Source organism: Oncorhynchus mykiss, chromosome 32 (assembly GCF_013265735.2).
Source record: "Oncorhynchus mykiss isolate Arlee chromosome 32, USDA_OmykA_1.1, whole genome shotgun sequence".
Lineage (NCBI taxonomy): Eukaryota > Metazoa > Chordata > Actinopteri > Salmoniformes > Salmonidae > Oncorhynchus > Oncorhynchus mykiss.
This window is the reverse complement of record NC_050572.1, coordinates 15,067,534-15,084,946: the sequence shown is the minus strand read 5'-3', so window position 1 is coordinate 15,084,946 and position 17,413 is coordinate 15,067,534. Positions and strand designations below refer to the sequence as shown.

At 44.9% G+C, this 17,413-nt stretch overlaps 1 protein-coding gene across 1 annotated transcript in view; it reads left to right on the top strand.

Moving 5' to 3' along the window:
- The window catches only part of LOC110487979 (raftlin-like), a 54,582-nt gene that overhangs the window by 24,872 nt on the left and 12,297 nt on the right, over positions 1-17,413 (top strand). The window contains exons 3-5 of the mRNA XM_021559911.2: positions 4,657-4,840; positions 12,709-12,817; positions 16,302-17,319. Coding sequence (XP_021415586.2) covers positions 4,657-4,840; positions 12,709-12,817; positions 16,302-17,319 — 1,311 coding nt within the window. The remainder of the gene's footprint in view (positions 1-4,656; positions 4,841-12,708; positions 12,818-16,301; positions 17,320-17,413) is intronic.

Here is a 17,413-nt window from a genome sequence, read left to right as displayed (position 1 = left end):
TTGTGTGCTTCGTGTGTTTGTTTATTTGTGTGCACCGTATGTGTGTTTGTTTGTGTGCATCGTGTGTGTGTTTGTTTGTGTGCATCGTGTGTGTGTTTGTTTGTGTGCATCGTGTGTGTGTTTGTTTGTGTGCATCGTGTGTGTGTTTGTTTGTGTGCATCGTGTGTTTGTTTGTTTGTGTGCATTGTGTGTTTGTTTGTTTGTGTGCATCGTGTGTTTGTTTGTTTGTGTGCATCGTGTGTGTGTGTTTGTTTGTGTGCATCGTGTGTGTGTTTGTTTGTGTGCATCGTGTGTGTGTTTGTTTGTGTGCATCGTGTGTTTGTTTGTTTGTGTGCATCGTGTGTTTGTTTGTTTGTGTGCATCGTGTGTTTGTTTGTTTGTGTGCATCGTGTGTGTGTTTGTTTGTGTGCATCGTGTGTGTGTTTGTTTGTGTGCATCGTGTGTGTGTTTGTTTGTGTGCATCGTGTGTTTGTTTGTTTGTGTGCATTGTGTGTTTGTTTGTTTGTGTGCATCGTGTGTTTGTTTGTGTGCATCGTGTGTTTGTTTGTTTGTGTGCATCGTGTGTGTGTTTGTTTGTGTGCATCGTGTGTTTGTTTATTTGTGTGCACCGTATGTGTGTTTGTTTGTGTGCATCGTGTGTGTGTTTGTTTGTGTGCATTGTGTGTGTGTTTGTTTGTGTGCATCGTGTGTTTGTTTGTGTGCATCGTGTGTTTGTTTGTGTGCATCGTGTGTTTGTTTGTGTGCATCGTGTGTTTGTTTGTGTGCATCATGTGTTTGTTTGTTTGTGTGCATCATGTGTGTGTTTGTTTGTGTGCATCGTGTGTGTGTTTGTTTGTGTGCATCGTGTGTGTGTTTGTTTGTGTGCATCGTGTGTGTGTTTGTGTGTGTTTGTGTGTGTGTGTGTTTGTTTGTGTGCTTCCTGTGTTTGTTTGTTTGTGTGCTTCGTGTGTTTGTTTATTTGTGTGCATCGTGTGTGTGTTTGTTTGTGTGCATCGTGTGTGTGTTTGTTTGTGTGCATCGTGTGTGTGTTTGTGAGTGTTTGTGTGTGTGTGTGTTTGTTTGTGTGCATCGTGTGTTTGTTTGTTTGTGTGCATCGTGTGTGTGTTTGTTTGTGTGCATCGTGTGTTTGTTTGTTTGTGTGCATTGTGTGTTTGTTTGTTTGTGTGCATCGTGTGTTTGTTTGTTTGTGTGCATCGTGTGTGTGTTTGTTTGTGTGCATCGTGTGTGTGTTTGTGAGTGTTTGTGTGTGTGTGTGTTTGTTTGTGTGCATCGTGTGTTTGTTTGTTTGTGTGCTTCGTGTGTTTGTTTGTTTGTGTGCATCGTGTGTTTGTTTGTGTGCATCGTGTGTGTGTTTGTGTGCACTGTGTTTGTATGCACTGTGTGTGTGTTTGTGTGCACCGTGTGGGTTTGTGTGCACTGTGTTTGTGTGCACTGTGTGTGTGTTTGTGTGCACCGTGTGTGTGTTTGTGTGCACTGTGTTTGTGTGCACTGTGTGTGTGTTTGTGTGCACCGTGTGGGTTTGTGTGCACCGTGTGTGTGTTTGTGTGCACTGTGTGTGTGTTTGTGTGCACCGTGTGTGTGTTTGTGTGTGTCTTTGTTTGTGTGCATTGTGTGTGTGTTTGTTTGTGTGCATCGTGTGTGTTTGTTTGTGTGCATCGTGTGTGTGTTTGTTTGTGTGCATCGTGTGTTTGTTTGTTTGTGTGCATCGTGTGTGTGTTTGTTTGTGTGCATCGTGTGTGTTTGTTTGTGTGCATCGTGTGTGTGTTTGTTTGTGTGCATCGTGTGTGTGTTTGTTTGTGTGCATCGTGTGTGTGTGTTTGTTTGTGTGCATCGTGTGTGTGTTTGTTTGTGTGCATCGTGTGTTTGTTTGTTTGTGTGCATCGTGTGTGTGTTTGTTTGTGTGCATCGTGTGTGTGTTTGTTTGTGTGCATCGTGTGTTTGTTTGTGTGCATCGTGTGTGTGTTTGTGTGTGTTTGTGTGTGTGTGTGTTTGTTCGTGTGCATCGTGTGTTTGTTTGTTTGTGTGCATTGTGTGTTTGTTTGTTTGTGTGCATCATGTGTGTGTTTGTTTGTGTGCATCGTGTGTGTGTTTGTTTGTGTGCATCGTGTGTTTGTTTGTGTGCATCGTGTGTTTGTTTGTTTGTGTGCATCGTGTGTGTGTTTGTTTGTGCACCGTGTTTGTGTGCATGTTTGTTTGTGTGCATGTGTGTGTGTTTGTTTGTGTGCACCGTGTGTGTGTTTGTTTGTTTGTGTGCATCGTGTGTGTGTTTGTTTGTGTGCACTGTGTGTGTGTTTGTTTGTGTGCATCGTGTGTGTGTTTGTTTGTGCACCGTGTTTGTGTGCATGTTTGTTTGTGTGCATGTGTGTGTGTATGTATGAATGCGTGTGTGTCCTAACCAAAACCCCTAAAGTCGATTGACGCGGCCACACTAATTAACATAATCCCAAAATCCACAACAAAATCAGTCTGTTTAAACTAGAAGTATCTGCGTCTCAATCCGCTATGTCGCCCTTCGGCATCTGCGTTGCTAAGTGGCAAATCTACCCCAGTGTTTGTCAGACCAGAAGACATCCTGAAAATCAGTCTTCTCACAAAAATGGCTGTAGCGTCTGAACGGTTTGGGCTACACTCTATGTAAAGATGAGACTCTCACACTTTTTAGTTAAATAAATCATTGATACCTACAAGGCTCCTAAAATTCAAAATCAAATAGAAAATGATCCATGTTATGACCATGTTAAAACAGGAGTTATGGTTTAATCAGCAGCAGATTATCATGAAGATGCCATGTTATTATTCAATTCAAACTATAATATCTAAACAATACGCTCTCTCTCTGTGTGGCCCCCCTCTGTTCTCCCTCTTCTCTCTCTCTGTGTGCCCCCCCTCTGGTCTCCCTATTCTCTCTCTCTGTGTGCCCCCCCCTCTGGTCTCCCTATTCTCTCTCTCTGTGTGGCCCCCCTCTGTTCTCCCTCTTCTCTCTCTCTGTGTGCCCCCCCTCTGGTCTCCCTATTCTCTCTCTCTGTGTGGCCCCCCTCTGGTCTCCCTATTCTCTCTCTCTGTGTGGCCCCCCTCTGGTCTCCCTATTCTCTCTCTCTGTGTGCCCCCCTCTGTTCTCCCTCTTCTCTCTCTCTGTGTGCCCCCCCTCTGTTCTCCCTCTTCTCTCTCTCTGTGTGCCCCCCCTCTGGTCTCCCTATTCTCTCTCTCTGTGTGCCCCCCCTCTGGTCTCCCTATTCTCTCTCTCTGTGTGCCCCCCCTCTGTTCTCCCTCTCTCTCTCTCTCTCTCTCTCTCTCTCTCTCTCTCTCTCTCTCTCTCTCTCTCTCTCTCTCTCTCTCTCTCTGTCTGCCCCCCGCCTCTGTTCTCCCTCTCTCTTTGTGTGGCCCCCCTCTATCTCTTTGTGTGGCCCCCTCTGTTCTCCCTCTATCTCTTTGTGTGGCCCCCCCTCTGTTCCCTCTCTCTGTGTGGCTCCCCCTCTATTCTCTTTCTCTGTCTGCCCCCCCTCTGTTCTCCCTCTTCTCTCTCACTGTCTGCCCCCCCCCCTCTGTTCTCCCTCTTCTCTCTCTCTGTGTGGCCCCCCTCTCTTCTCCCTCTTCTCTCTCTCTGTGTGGCCCCCCTCTGTTCTCCCTCTTCTCTTTCTCTGTGTGGCCCCCCTCTGTTCTCCCTCTTCTCTCTCTCTCTGTGGCCCCCCTCTGTTCTCCCTCTCTCTCTCTCTCTCTCTCTCTCTCTCTCTCTCTCTCTCTCTCTCTCTCTCTCTCTGTCTGCCCCCAGCCTCTGTTCTCCCTCTATCTCTTTGTGTGGCCCCCCTCTGTTCTCCCTCTATCTCTTTGTGTGGCCCCCTCTGTTCTCCCTCTATCTCTTTGTGTGGCCCCCCCTCTGTTCCCTCTCTCTGTGTGGCTCCCCCTCTATTCCCTTTCTCTGTCTGCCCCCCCTCTGTTCTCCCTCTTCTCTCTCACTGTCTGCCCCCCCCCTCCCTCTGTTCTCCCTCTTCTCTCTCTCTGTGTGGCCCCCCTCTGTTCTCCCTCTTCTCTTTCTCTGTGTGGCCCCCCTCTGTTCTCCCTCTTCTCTCTCTCTCTGTGGCCCCCCTCTGTTCTCCCTCTTCTCTCTCTCTGTCTGCCCCCCCCCTATGTTCTCCTCTCTCTCTGTCTGCCTCCCCTCTGTTCTCCCTCTATCTCTTTGTGTGCCTCCCCCTCTGTTCTCCCTCTATCTCTCTTTGTGTGCCCCCCCTCTGTTCTCCCTCTTCTTTCTCTCTGTGTGCCTCCCCCTCTGTTCCCTCTCTCTGTGTGGCCCCCCTCTGTTCTCCCTCTTCTCTCTCTCTGTGGCCCCCCTCTGTTCTCCCTCCTCTCTCTCTCTCTCTCGCTCGATCTGTGTGCCCCCCTCTTCTCTCTATCCCTCTCTGTGTGGCTCTCTCCCTCTCGATCTCTCTCTCTCTCTCTCTCTGTGTCTCTCTCCGCTCTTCTCTCCCAACACCCTCTCTCCCTAATCATAACCCTCTCACACATATTCTCTCTCCTTTTCTCCGTCTACCACTCACACACACTTTCTCTCCAACACACACACACACACACACACACACACACACACACACATTCACCACTAACACACACATACACACTTGCTTTCTCTCTCTCACACTCACACACTCTTTCTTTTCCCAGAGGTGTCTGTGTCGTCAGTACTGTGTCTGTCGTCAGTGAGAGAGTTACCAGTCCAGGTGAGGGAGCTGTATGGTCAGGGCTTTGTCCTGGTGGCCGTCCATCCCTTCGTCCACCCCTGTGGCCCCAGACCCGCACGCGTCCAACGCCAGCTACACAGAGCTGTCCTCATCAGAGAGACACACAGGTACAGAAACACACACACACACACACCCCTTCACTCACACACACACACAGTCTCACTCACTTCCTCACACACACACACCCCTTCACACACACACACACACACACACACACAGTCTCACTCACATACTCACACACTCTTTCCCACACACACACACAGTCTCACTCACTTCCTCACACACACACACCCCTTCACACACACACACACACACACACAGTCTCACTCACATACTCACACACTCTTTCTCACACACACACACACAGTCTCTCTCTCACACACACACACACACACACACACATTCAGTACCAGTCAAAAGTTTGGACACACCTACTCATTCAAGGGTTTTTCTTTATTTTTACTATTTTCTACATTGTAGAATAATAGTGAAGACAACAAAACTATGAAATAACACATATGGAATCATGTAGTAACCAAAAAAGTGTTAAACAAATCAAAATATATTTTATATTTGAGATTCTTCAAAGTAGCCACCCTTTGCCTTGATGACTGCTTTGCACACTCTTGGCATTCTCTCAACCAGCTTCATGATGTCACCTGGAATGCATTTCAATTAACAGATGTGCCTTGTTAAAAGTTAATTTGTGTAATTTCTGTCCTTAATGCGTTTGAGCCAATCAGTTTTGTCAAGGTAGGGGAGGTATACAGAAGATAGCCCTATTTGGTAACAGACCAAGTCCATATTATGGCAAGAACAGTTCAAATAAGCAAAGAGAAACGACAGTCCATCATTACTTTAAGACATGAAGGTCAGTCAATCAGGAACATTTCAAGTTTCTTCAAGTGCAGTTGCAAAAACTATCAAGCACTATGATGATCTTGGCTCTCATGGGGACCACCACAGGAAAGGAAGACCCAGAATTACCTCTGCTGCAGAGGATAAGTTCATTAGAGTTATCAGCCTCAGAAATTGCAGCCCAAATAAATGCTAACAGACACATCTCAACATGAACTGTTCAGAGGAGACTGTGTGAAAGCGTCCCACCTGGCCAAAAGCCCGGGAAAATGCAGAGCTCCAAATTCAAATAAATTACTATAAAAATCAAACTTTCATTAAATCACACATGCAAGATAGCAAATTAAAGCTACACTTGTTGTATTTCAAAAAGGCTTTTCGGTGAAAGCAAACAATGCTATTATCTGAGGATAGAACCTCCGTAAACAAAGAGGGAAAAGCATATTTCAACCCTGCAGGCGCGACACAAAATGCAGAAATAAAAATATAATTAATGCCTTACCTTTGACGAGCTTCTTCTGTTGGCACTCCAATATGTCCCATAAACATCACAAATGGTCCTTTTTGTTCGATTAATTCTGTCTATATATATCCAAAATGTCCATTTATTTGGCACGTTTGATCCAGAAAAATTCAGTTATTTATTTTAACAGGACAATGACCCAAACACACCCCCAGGCTGTGTAAGGGCTATTTGACAAAGAAGGAGAGTGATGGAGTGCTGCATCAGATGATCTGGCCTCCACAATCACCTGACCTCAACCCAATTAAGGTGGTTTGGGATGAGTTGGACCGCAGAGTGAAGGAAAAGCAGCCAACAAGTGCTCAGCATATGTGGGAACTCCTTCAAGACTGTTGGAAAAGCATTCTGGGTGAAGCTGGTTGAGAGAATGTGAGGCTGTCATCAAGGCAAAGGGTGGCTACTATAAAATATATTTTGATTTGTTTAACACTCTTGTTACTACATGATTCCATATGTGTTTTCTCATAGTTTTGATGTCTTCACTATTATTCTACAATGTAGAAAATAAGTAAGAAAAACCCTTGAATGAGAAGGTGTGTCCAAACTTTTGACTGGTACTGTATATATATATATACATACATACATACATACATACATACATACATACATACAGTGGGGAGAACAAGTATTTGATACACTGCTGATTTTGCAGGTTTTCCTACTTACAAAGCATGTCTGTAATTTTTATCATAGGTACACTTCAACTGTGAGAGACGGAATCTAAAACAAAAATCCAGAAAATCACATTGTATGATTTTTAAGTAATTCATTTGCATTTTATTGCATGACATAAGTATTTGATCACCTACCAACCAGTAAGAATTCCGGCTCTCACAGACCTGTTAGTTTATCTTTAAGAAGCCCTCCTGTTCTCCACTCATTACCTGTATTAACTGCACCTGTTTGAACTCGTTACCTGTATAAAAGACACATGTCCACACACTCAATCAAACAGACTCCAACCTCTCCACAATGGCCAATACCAGAGAGCTGTGTAAAGATATCAGGGATTAAATTGTAGGCCTGCACAAGGCTGGGATGGGATACAGGACAAAAGGCAAGCAGCTTGGTGAGAAGGCAACAACTGTTGGCGCAATTATTAGAAAATGGATGAAGTTCAAGATGACGGGCAATCATCCTCGGTCTGGTGCTCCATGCAAGATCTCACCTCGTGGGGCATCAACGATCATGAGGAAGGTGAGGGATCAGCCCAGAACTACACGGCAGGACCTGGTCAATGACCTGAAGAGAGCTGGGACCACAGTCTCAAAGAAAACCATTAGTAACACACTACACAGTCATGGATTAAAATCCTGCAATGCACGCAAGGTCCCCCTGCTGAAGCCAGCGCATGTCCATGCCTGTCTGAAGTTTGCCAATTACCATCTGGATGATCCAGAGGAGGAATGGGAGAAGGTCATGTGGTCTGATGAGACAAAAATAGAGCTTTTTGGTCTAAACTCCACTCGCCATGTTTGGAGGAAGAAGAGGGATGAGTACAACCCCAAGAACACCATCCCAACCGTGAAGCATGGAGGTGGAAACATCATTCTTTGGGGATGCTTTTCTGCAAAGGGGACAGGATGACTGCACCGTATTGAGGGGAGGATGGATGGGGCCATGTATCGCGAGATCTTGGCCAACAACCTCCTTCCCTCAGTAAGAGCATTGAAGATGGGTTGTGGCTGGGTCTTCCAGCATGACAACGACCCGAAACACACAGCCAGGGCAACTAAGGAGTGGCTCCGTAAGAAGCATCTCAAGGTCCTGGAGTGGCCTAGCCAGTCTCCAGACCTGAATCCAATAGAAAATCTTTGGAGGATGCTGAAAGTCCGTATTGCCCAGCGACAGCCCCGAAACCTGAAGGATCTGGAGAAGGTCTGTATGGAGGAGTGAGCCAAAATCCCTGCTGCAGTGTGTGCAAACCTGGTCAAGAACTACAGGAAACGTATGATCTCTGTAATTGCAAACAAAGGTTTCTGTACCAAATATTAAGTTCTGCTTTTCTGATGTATCAAATACTTATGTCATGCAATAAAATGCTAATTAATTACTTAACAATCATACAATGTGATTTTCTGGATTTTTGTTTTAGATTCCGTCTCTCACAGTTAAAATGTACCTATGATAAAAATTACAGACCTCTACATGCTTTGTAAGTAGGAAAACCTGCAAAATCGGCAGTGTATCAAATACTTGTTCTCCCCACTGTACACACACACACACACACACACACTCTCACTCTCATTTCCCTCATTCAATAACTGCTACACAGAACATAGAGACACATAGTTAGCTAAGACCTTTCTCACCAGCAGGAGCCTCATCGGAATTCTTTTCTCACCCACAGAATCTGTGAAATGGAAGCAGAATCCTATTCTCTTCCTGGGATTTTCGGGAGAGATCTATTCTCAACCGTGGAATTCTTGAAGCATATGTGTAGAATGAGAAATGTATACAGCATATTTTTCTTTCATACTCCCACACACATATGCTTACACATACCAACATACCCTTACCCATTTTTCTTGATTACTTGCTCACACACACACACATACAGAGTTGGGTGCTTGGCTGCTCCTTTGATGCCCCTCCTGCCAAGTGGCACCTGTCACCGTGGAGATGGCTGATTGTATCATCAGCACCCACCGGAGGGGAACAATGTGCAAAGAGAGGCCTCCCCTCCTCTCCATCTCGCTCTCCTCTCCATCTCGCTCTCCTCTTCATCTCTCCTCTCCAGCTCTCTACATCTTGCTCTCCATCTTGCTCTCCATCTCGCTCTCCATCTCGCTCTCCATCTCGCTCTCCTCTCTTCATCTCGCTCTCCTTTCTTCATCTTGCTCTCCTCTCCATCTCTCCTCTCTACCTGTCCTCTCCATCTGTCCTCTCCATCTGTCCTCTCCATCTTCAGTTAACCCATTCTTATTTTCAATGATGGCCTAGGAACGGTGGGTTAACTGCCTCGTTCAGGGGCAGAACGACAGATTTTTACCTTGTCAGCTCGGGCATTCAATCTTGCAACCTTACAGTTAACTAGTCCAACGCTCTAACCACCTGATTACATTGCACTCCACGAGGAGCCTGCCTGTTACGCGAATGCAGTTAGCCACGGTAAGTTGCTAGCTAGCATTAAACTTATCTTATAAAAAACAATCAATCATAATCACATGGTTGATGATATTACTAGTTTATCTAGCGTGTCCTGCGTTGCATATAATCGATGCAGTGCGTATTCGCGAAAAAGGACTGTCGTTGCTCCAACGTGTACCTAACCATAGACATCAATGCCTTTCTTAAAATCAATACACAGAAGTATATATTTTTAAACCTGCATATTTAGCTAAAAGAAATCCAGGTTAGCAGGCAATATTAACCAGGTGAAATTGTGTCACTTCTCTTGCGTTCATTGCACGCAGAGTCAGGGTATATGCAACAGTTTGGGCCGCCTAATTTGCCAGAATTGTACTTAATTAGGACATAACATTGAAGGTTGTGCAATGTAACAGGAATATTTAGACTTAGGGATGCCACCCATTAGATAAAATACGGAACAGTTCCGTATTTCACTGAAAGAATAAACATCTTGTTTTCGAGATGATAGTTTCCGTATTCGACCATATTAATGACCAAAGGCTCGTATTTCGGTGTGTTATGTTATAACTAAGTCTATGATTTGATAGAGCAGTCTGACTGACCGATTGTAGGCACCAGCAGGCTCGTAAGCATTCATTCAAACAGCACTTTCGTGCGTTTGACAGCAGCTCTTCGCAATGCTTCAAGCATTGCGCTGTTTATGACTTCAAGCCTATCAACTCTCGAGATTAGGCTGGTGTAACCGATGTGAAATGGCTAGCTAGTTAGCGGGGTGCGCACTAATAGTGTTTCAAACGTCACTCGCTCTGAGACTTGGAGTGGTTGTTCCCCTTGCTCTGCATGGGTAACGCTGCTTCGAGGTTGGCTGTTGTCGATGTGTTCCTGGTTTGAGCCCAGGTAGGAGCGAGGAGAGGGGTGGAAGCTATACTGTTACACTGGCACTACTAAAGTGCCTATAAGAACATCCAATAGTCAAAGGTTAAAAGGTTAATGAAATACAAATGGTATAGAGAGAAATAGTCCTATAATTCCTATAATAACTACAACCTAAAACTTATTACCTGGGAATATTGAAGACTCATGTTAAAAGGAACCACCAGCTTTCAAATGTTATCATGTTCTGAGCAAGGAACTGAAACGTTAGCTTTCTTACATGGCACATATTGCACTTTTACTTTCTTCTCCAACACTTTGTTTTTGCATTATTTAAACCAAATTGAACATGTTTCATTATTTATTTGAGGCTAAATAGATTTTATTGATGTATTATATTAAGTTAATGTGATGCCGTTGGTAAAATTGAATAAAGGCAGTCAGGCGCAGGACACAGTTCTGAGTAATAATCCACGATTTATTCAATAAATGGTAAGATTCCAACAAGGAACATATACAATAAACTAAAGCACAAACAACGAGAACCCACATGACAAACAATAACGCACAAAACAGAGAAGGAAATCAGAGGGTTAAATAATGAACATAATTAATGGAATGGAAACCAGGTGTGTAAATAATCAAGACAAAACAAAACGAAAATTAAACACGTAGTGTTTAGAAAGCCGGTGATGTCGACCGCCCGAAGAAGGAGAGGGACCAACTTTGGCCGAAGTCGTGACAGTTAAAATAAGTGTTCATTCAGTATTGTTGTAATTGTCATTATTACAAATACATTTTAAAAATCGGCTGATTAATCGGTATCGGCTTTTTTGGTCCTCCAATAATCGATATCGGTATCGGAGTTGAAAAATCATAATCGGTTGACCTCTATTTTCTACACCTTCGTCAGTCCATTCTACACGTTCGGCTCTACACCTTCGTCAGTCCATTCTACACGTTCGGTTCTACACCTTCGTCAGTCCTTTCTACACCTTCATCAGTCCTTTCTACACGTTTGTCAGTCCTTTCTACACGTTCGGCTCTACACGTTCATCAGTCCTTTCTACACCTTCATCAGTCCTTTATACACCTTCATCAGTCCTTTCTACACTTCATCAGTCCTTTCTACACCTTCATCAGTCCTTTCTACACTTCATCAGTCCTTTCTACACCTTCATCAGTCCTTTCTGCACTTCATCAGTCCTTTCTACACCTTTGTCAGTCCTTTCTACACCTTCGTCAGTCCTTTCTACACCTTCATCAGTCCTTTCTACACCTTCATCAGTCCTTTCTACACGTTCGTCAGTCCTTTCAGCATGTTCATCAGTCCTTTCTACACGTTCATCAGTCCTTTCTACACGTTCGTCAGTCCTTTCTACACCTTTGTCAGTCCTTTCTACACGTTCATCAGCCCTTTCTACACTTCATCAGTCCTTTCTACACCTTCATCAGTCCTTTCTACACCTTCATCAGTCCTTTCTGCACCTTCGTCAGTCCTTTCTACACCTTTGTCAGTCCTTTCTACACCTTTGTCAGTCCTTTCTACACCTTCATCAGTCCTTTCAACACCTTTGTCAGTCCTTTCTACACCTTCATCAGTCCTTTCAACACCTTTGTCAGTCCTTTCTACACCTTCATCAGTCCTTTCTACACTTCATCAGTCCTTTCTACACTTCATCAGTCCTTTCTGCACGTTCGTCAGTCCTTTCTGCACGTTCGTCAGTCCTTTCTGCACGTTCGTCAGTCCTTTCTGCACGTTCGTCAGTCCTTTCTGCACTTCATCAGTCCTTTCTACACCTTCATCAGTCCTTTCTACACCTTCACCAGTCCTTTCTGCACCTTCATCAGTCCTTTCTACACCTTTGTCAGTCCTTTCTACACCTTCATCAGTCCATTCTACACTTCATCAGTCCTTTCTACACGTTCGTCAGTCCTTTCTGCACATTCATCAGTCCTTTCTACACCTTCATCAGTCCTTTCTACACCTTCATCAGTCATTTCAACACCTTTGTCAGTCCTTTCTACACCTTCATCAGTCCTTTCAACACCTTTGTCAGTCCTTTCTACACCTTCATCAGTCCTTTCTGCACTTCATCAGTCCTTTCTACACCTTCATCAGTCCTTTCTACACCTTCATCAGTCCTTTCAACACCTTTGTCAGTCCTTTCTACACCTTCATCAGTCCTTTCAACACCTTTGTCAGTCCTTTCTACACCTTCATCAGTCCTTTCTGCACTTCATCAGTCCTTTCTACACCTTCATCAGTCCTTTCTACACCTTCATCAGTCCTTTCTACACGTTCATCAGTCCTTTCTGCACGTTCATCAGTCCTTTCTACACTTCATCAGTCCTTTCTACACCTTCATCAGTCCTTTCTACACCTTCATCAGTCCTTTCTGCACGTTCATCAGTCCTTTCTGCACATTCATGTGTTTCTTTGAGAAGAAAGTCAGTATGCATCCTAAATGGCTATTCCCTACATAGTGCACTACTTTTGACCATAGCCCTATGGACCACTATGAGCCCTGGCCAAAGTAGTGCACTATATAGGGAATAGGATGCCATTTGGTACGCATCTAAAAAAAGGCTCATGTCTTCCTTAATCCCTCTTTCATTTCTCTCCAGTTCAGAGAAGACCCAGCTGATGTGGGCAGGCCGTCACCTGGAGACAGACGTGTGTGTGGCGGGTCAACAGGCCCCCGACCCGGATGTCATCCAGAACTACGTGAAGAAGGTCACCATTAGTCCTAAAGCACAGATCTAGGATCAGCTTACTACTCCCACTCAGCTCCACTCTGAGGAGTTGCCCATAGGCACAGATCTAGGATCAACAAATTCCTCCCAAATTTGAGCTTAAAGGGACATTACACTCCGGAATTCCTCCCCAAAATGAAACCTAAATATTTGACAGAGAAGAGACTAGGGGAAAGCTCATCCTAATTCCCTTGGATGGCACTTACCTTCCTCAGCTCCTTCCCCTACTGGTTATGTACACCTGTATCATTATTTAGGTCCATGTAGATGGAGTGGAGGAAAGGAAAGGAGAAGTTAGGAGAGGAAGCCACTTTAAACTATTGAGATGCCGCCCTAATGTCACTATCAGCTGTGACATCATAATTTAACAACCACAAAAGCCCTCTTAGTATAACAATATAGTAGTGAATTTATCTCATTCTACAGTGACCATGAGAAGTGAACAGGCAGAGCACAAAGGGGAGCGGTGATTGGATTGAAATGCACAGGGCTCAGTATAATGTGATATGGTTAGGCAGCATGACATGAATAGGCAATCAGATAGCAGCCTGGCTGCCAGGAAATAGCTGAAAAGAACCACAGACAGGAGCCAATAGGAGAGTGAGGGACAGAGAGACCGGTCTTATCACACTGCAGAGGTGGGCACTGCATCCCTATGATACACATACATGCACACACTAAATATGAATAAGTAAATGTCAAGGAGGTATAATGAACCTTTGGGTGGGAGTGTGTGACACACGCACGCATATATTTTATATTTTCACCCCAATCTTGACAGACTCAAGTGGTGGGCAGTGTCTGTTCAGTGTCTCCCTTATTCATCTGTCTCGCCCCACAAAATGTGTGTGTGTTGATTGTCTTTGTGTTGATTGTGATTGGTGGAGGGATGATAATGGGGGAAGAGGTCTCATTATTTTGTGTGGTAGTTAGCATTCTGTGTTCTCTCTGACGAGCCCCACTCAAACTGTCAACGTTAATATCAACTGACAATTAACCAGAGGAGCTCCGTGTGAGGGAGAAGGAGAATGACAGACGCACACACACTCACACACACACACACAGTGGATAATTAGGTTCCTTTGTCATTAGAATATTTGATCTTTAGGGATGATTAGATTGGCTCTTATTTTGCATAATGTTTTGCAGAATGTCTATTGTGTAAATGAGCCTCTGTGTTGGTGAGTGTGTAAATGACGTATGTGAATCAATAGTCCAAGTATGTCATTCACAGAACAGTACACCACAGCTAACTGACAATGGAAGCCAAAGGCCCCACTGGCCAGATGTGTAGCTATTAGAATATAGAATTAAGCAATAAGGCCCGAGGAGATGTGGTATATGACCAATATACCACGGCTAAGGGCTGTTCTTTCACGACGCAACGCAGAGTGCCTGGATACAACCATTAGCCATGTTATACTGGCCATATACTACAAGCCCCCAATGTGCCTTCTTGCTATTATAAACTGGTTACCAATGTAATTAGAACAGTAAAAAGTATATTTTTGTCATACCCATGGTATATGGTCTAATATATCACGGCTTTCAGCCAATCAGCATTTGGGGCTAAAACCACCCAGTTTATAATTATAAATATAGCCCGGGCCGTTTCTATTTCTGTAGCTGCCCATCAATCCTGTGTGTTGACGTGCCTAACGACAGATCGCTGCATGAATCTGAATGGCTCAATCACATTAGTCACCTACAGCTCCTGATCTGTCATGTCCCTGTGTGGGGTATTACAGCTCCTGATCTGTCATGTCACTGTGTGGGGTATTACAGCTCCTGGTCTGTCATGCCACTGTGTGGGGTATTACAGCTCCTGGTCTGTCATGCCACTGTGTGGGGTATTACAGCTCCTGGTCTGTCATGTCACTGTGTGGGGTATTACAGCTCGTGGTCTGTCATGCCACTGTGTGGGGTATTACAGCAGACTAATAGAGTGGAACAGAGACCAGGCTTTGTGTAATTTAGCTCTGACTAAATAATTTGCCCAAGTTCAATACTTCAAAAAATATGAATTACGAAACATGGACCTGATACCTATGTTTCAAATCAAATCAAATTTATTTATATAGCCCTTCGTACATCAGCTGATATCTCAAAGTGCTGTACAGAAACCCAGCCTAAAACCCCAAACAACAAGCAATGCAGGTGTAGAAGCACGGTGGCTAGGAAAAACTACCTAGAAAGGCCAAAACCTAGGAAGAAACCTAGAGAGGAACCAGGCTATGTGGGGTGGCCAGTCCTCTTCTGGCTGTGCCGGGTGGACATTAGAACAGAACATGGCCAAGATGTTCAAATGTTCATAAATGACCAGCATGGTCAAATAATAATAATCACAGGCAGAACAGTTGAAACTGGAGCAGCAGCACAGCCAGGTGGACTGGGGACAGCAAGGAGTCATCATGTCAGGTAGTCCTGAGGCATGGTCCTAGGGCTCAGGTCCTCCGAGAGAGAGAAAGAAAGAGAGAATTAGCAAGGGCATACTTAAATTCACACAGGACAACGGATAGGACAGGAGAAGTACTCCAGATATAACAAACTGACCCCCCGACACATAAACTACTGCAGCATAAATACTGGAGGCTGAGACAGGAGGGGAACCGGCCAGGCAGAGACAGCAAGGGCGGTTCGATTACCTTGAAATCAGCCCTTGCCTTGACAGGAAGCCAGTGTAGGGAGGCTAACACTGGAGTAATATGATCAAATGTTTTGGTTCTAGTCAGGATTCTAGCAGCCGTATTTAGCACTAACTGAAGTTTATTTAGTGCTTTGTCCGGGTAGATGGAAAGTAGAGCATTGCAGTAGTCTAACCTAGAAGTGACAAAAGCATGGATTAATTTTTCTGCATAATTTTTGGACAGAAAGTTCAGATTTGCAATGTTACGTAGATGGAAAAAAGCTGTCCTTGAAACCGTCTTGATATGTTCTTCAAAAGAGAGATCAGGGTCCAGAGTAACGCCGAGGTCCTTCACAGTTTTATTTGAGACGACTGTACTGTATTAAGATTAATTGTCAGATTCAACAGAAGATCTCTTTGTTTCTTGGGACCTAGAACAAGCATCTCTGTTTTGTCCGAGTTTAAAAGTAGAAAGTTTGCAGCCATCCACTTCCTTATGTCTGAAACACATGTTTGTCCTCTGTAGTAGCATGCCTTTCTTTGTATGCTGAAATCCACACTTTTTCAATAAATGTTAATCAAATACAACCACGACTGTTTCCTTTGTTGAAATTCAATTCATGCGCATTTGCGCTGATTTGCCATCTTCGAGCAACAGCAATGAGCAGTCAGTCAGTCGGTGGTTGTATTTGGTTAACGTTTTTTGAAAAAGTGTGGATCATTATTTGTCGCAGAACAGTACAGGAAGTTAGACAAAATTCAAATTTTGTGCGACATTGCTTTTGTCTAATCAACCTGGGTCAATGGAAACCTGCCTACCGTGTGTGTGTGTCTCCAGATCCAGGATGCGGCAGAGCAGGGTGTTCTGTTTGTGGGCTTCCTGCAGCAGCCTGGTGGGGGACCCTGTTTCCTGGGGCACATAGACCCTGAAGACCTGTCCTCCCTGCACTCCAGCCCCTCCCCCATACGCAGACACCCCACCAGTACCACTATCAGCACTACAGCCAGCCCCTCAGAACCCACTATACCAGACCTCATCCCTACAGAGTCTACGGAACCCCATCAGAACCTCTTAGAACCAGAACACGACCGGAACACAGAACTGAAGACACCAGAATACAAGTCGGTAGAACTCAGAACAATTGAACAGAATCCTACGGATACCAGTCAGGTGGAGCTGGACTTGTGCTCAACAGAACTGGTAGAGAACACACAGGACTCTACTGAAGTAGAATCAACAGACAGGGAACACAATCAGACAGGGAACACAGTCAGAATACCCTCAATAGAGGATCAACCAAACCATAGTCCAGATGACGCAGCAGACCCACCAGAGAGACTGCAGAGTCCCAGCCCAATAGATCCAGCCTGTGACCACCACAACCATGTCCCAACTGAACTCAGTAGCGACCAGGATCAATTACAGTCCTGCAACCCAATAGAGACCACGTGTATAAAGAGACAACAGAATGAAAGCCAAGTAGACTTCATCAGGACTCTACTACCAAACTTCAGCCCAGCAGAGTTAACACATGGATTTGGTGGTCCAGACGCAGACAGACGGCACCAGGGAGACAGACAGAGTCCAAGCCCTCAGGCACAGAACCAGAGGCTGATACCAAAACAGGACCATGGCACAGACAACCTGGTCCAGTCACCAGAACTAGACAACGGCAACCGCGGGTCAGAATCCTGGACTGAGAGGGGGTGCAACCATGGAAACAGGGGTACGGGGGGTGACCTGGATAAGTATCAGAGAAGCAGCAGAGTCCCGCCCCACAACAACAACAATCACATTCGGGTCAAGAGTCCAGACAGAGATAAGAGGGCTGTGGGGTCTCCACCAGCACAGAGAAGTGAGTGTGGGGTCTACTACTGTTGCGACTGCATTACTGACAGGCTGCTGGTGTAAGATGATGCTGACAGATAGGGCAGCTCTGCTTCTGGCTC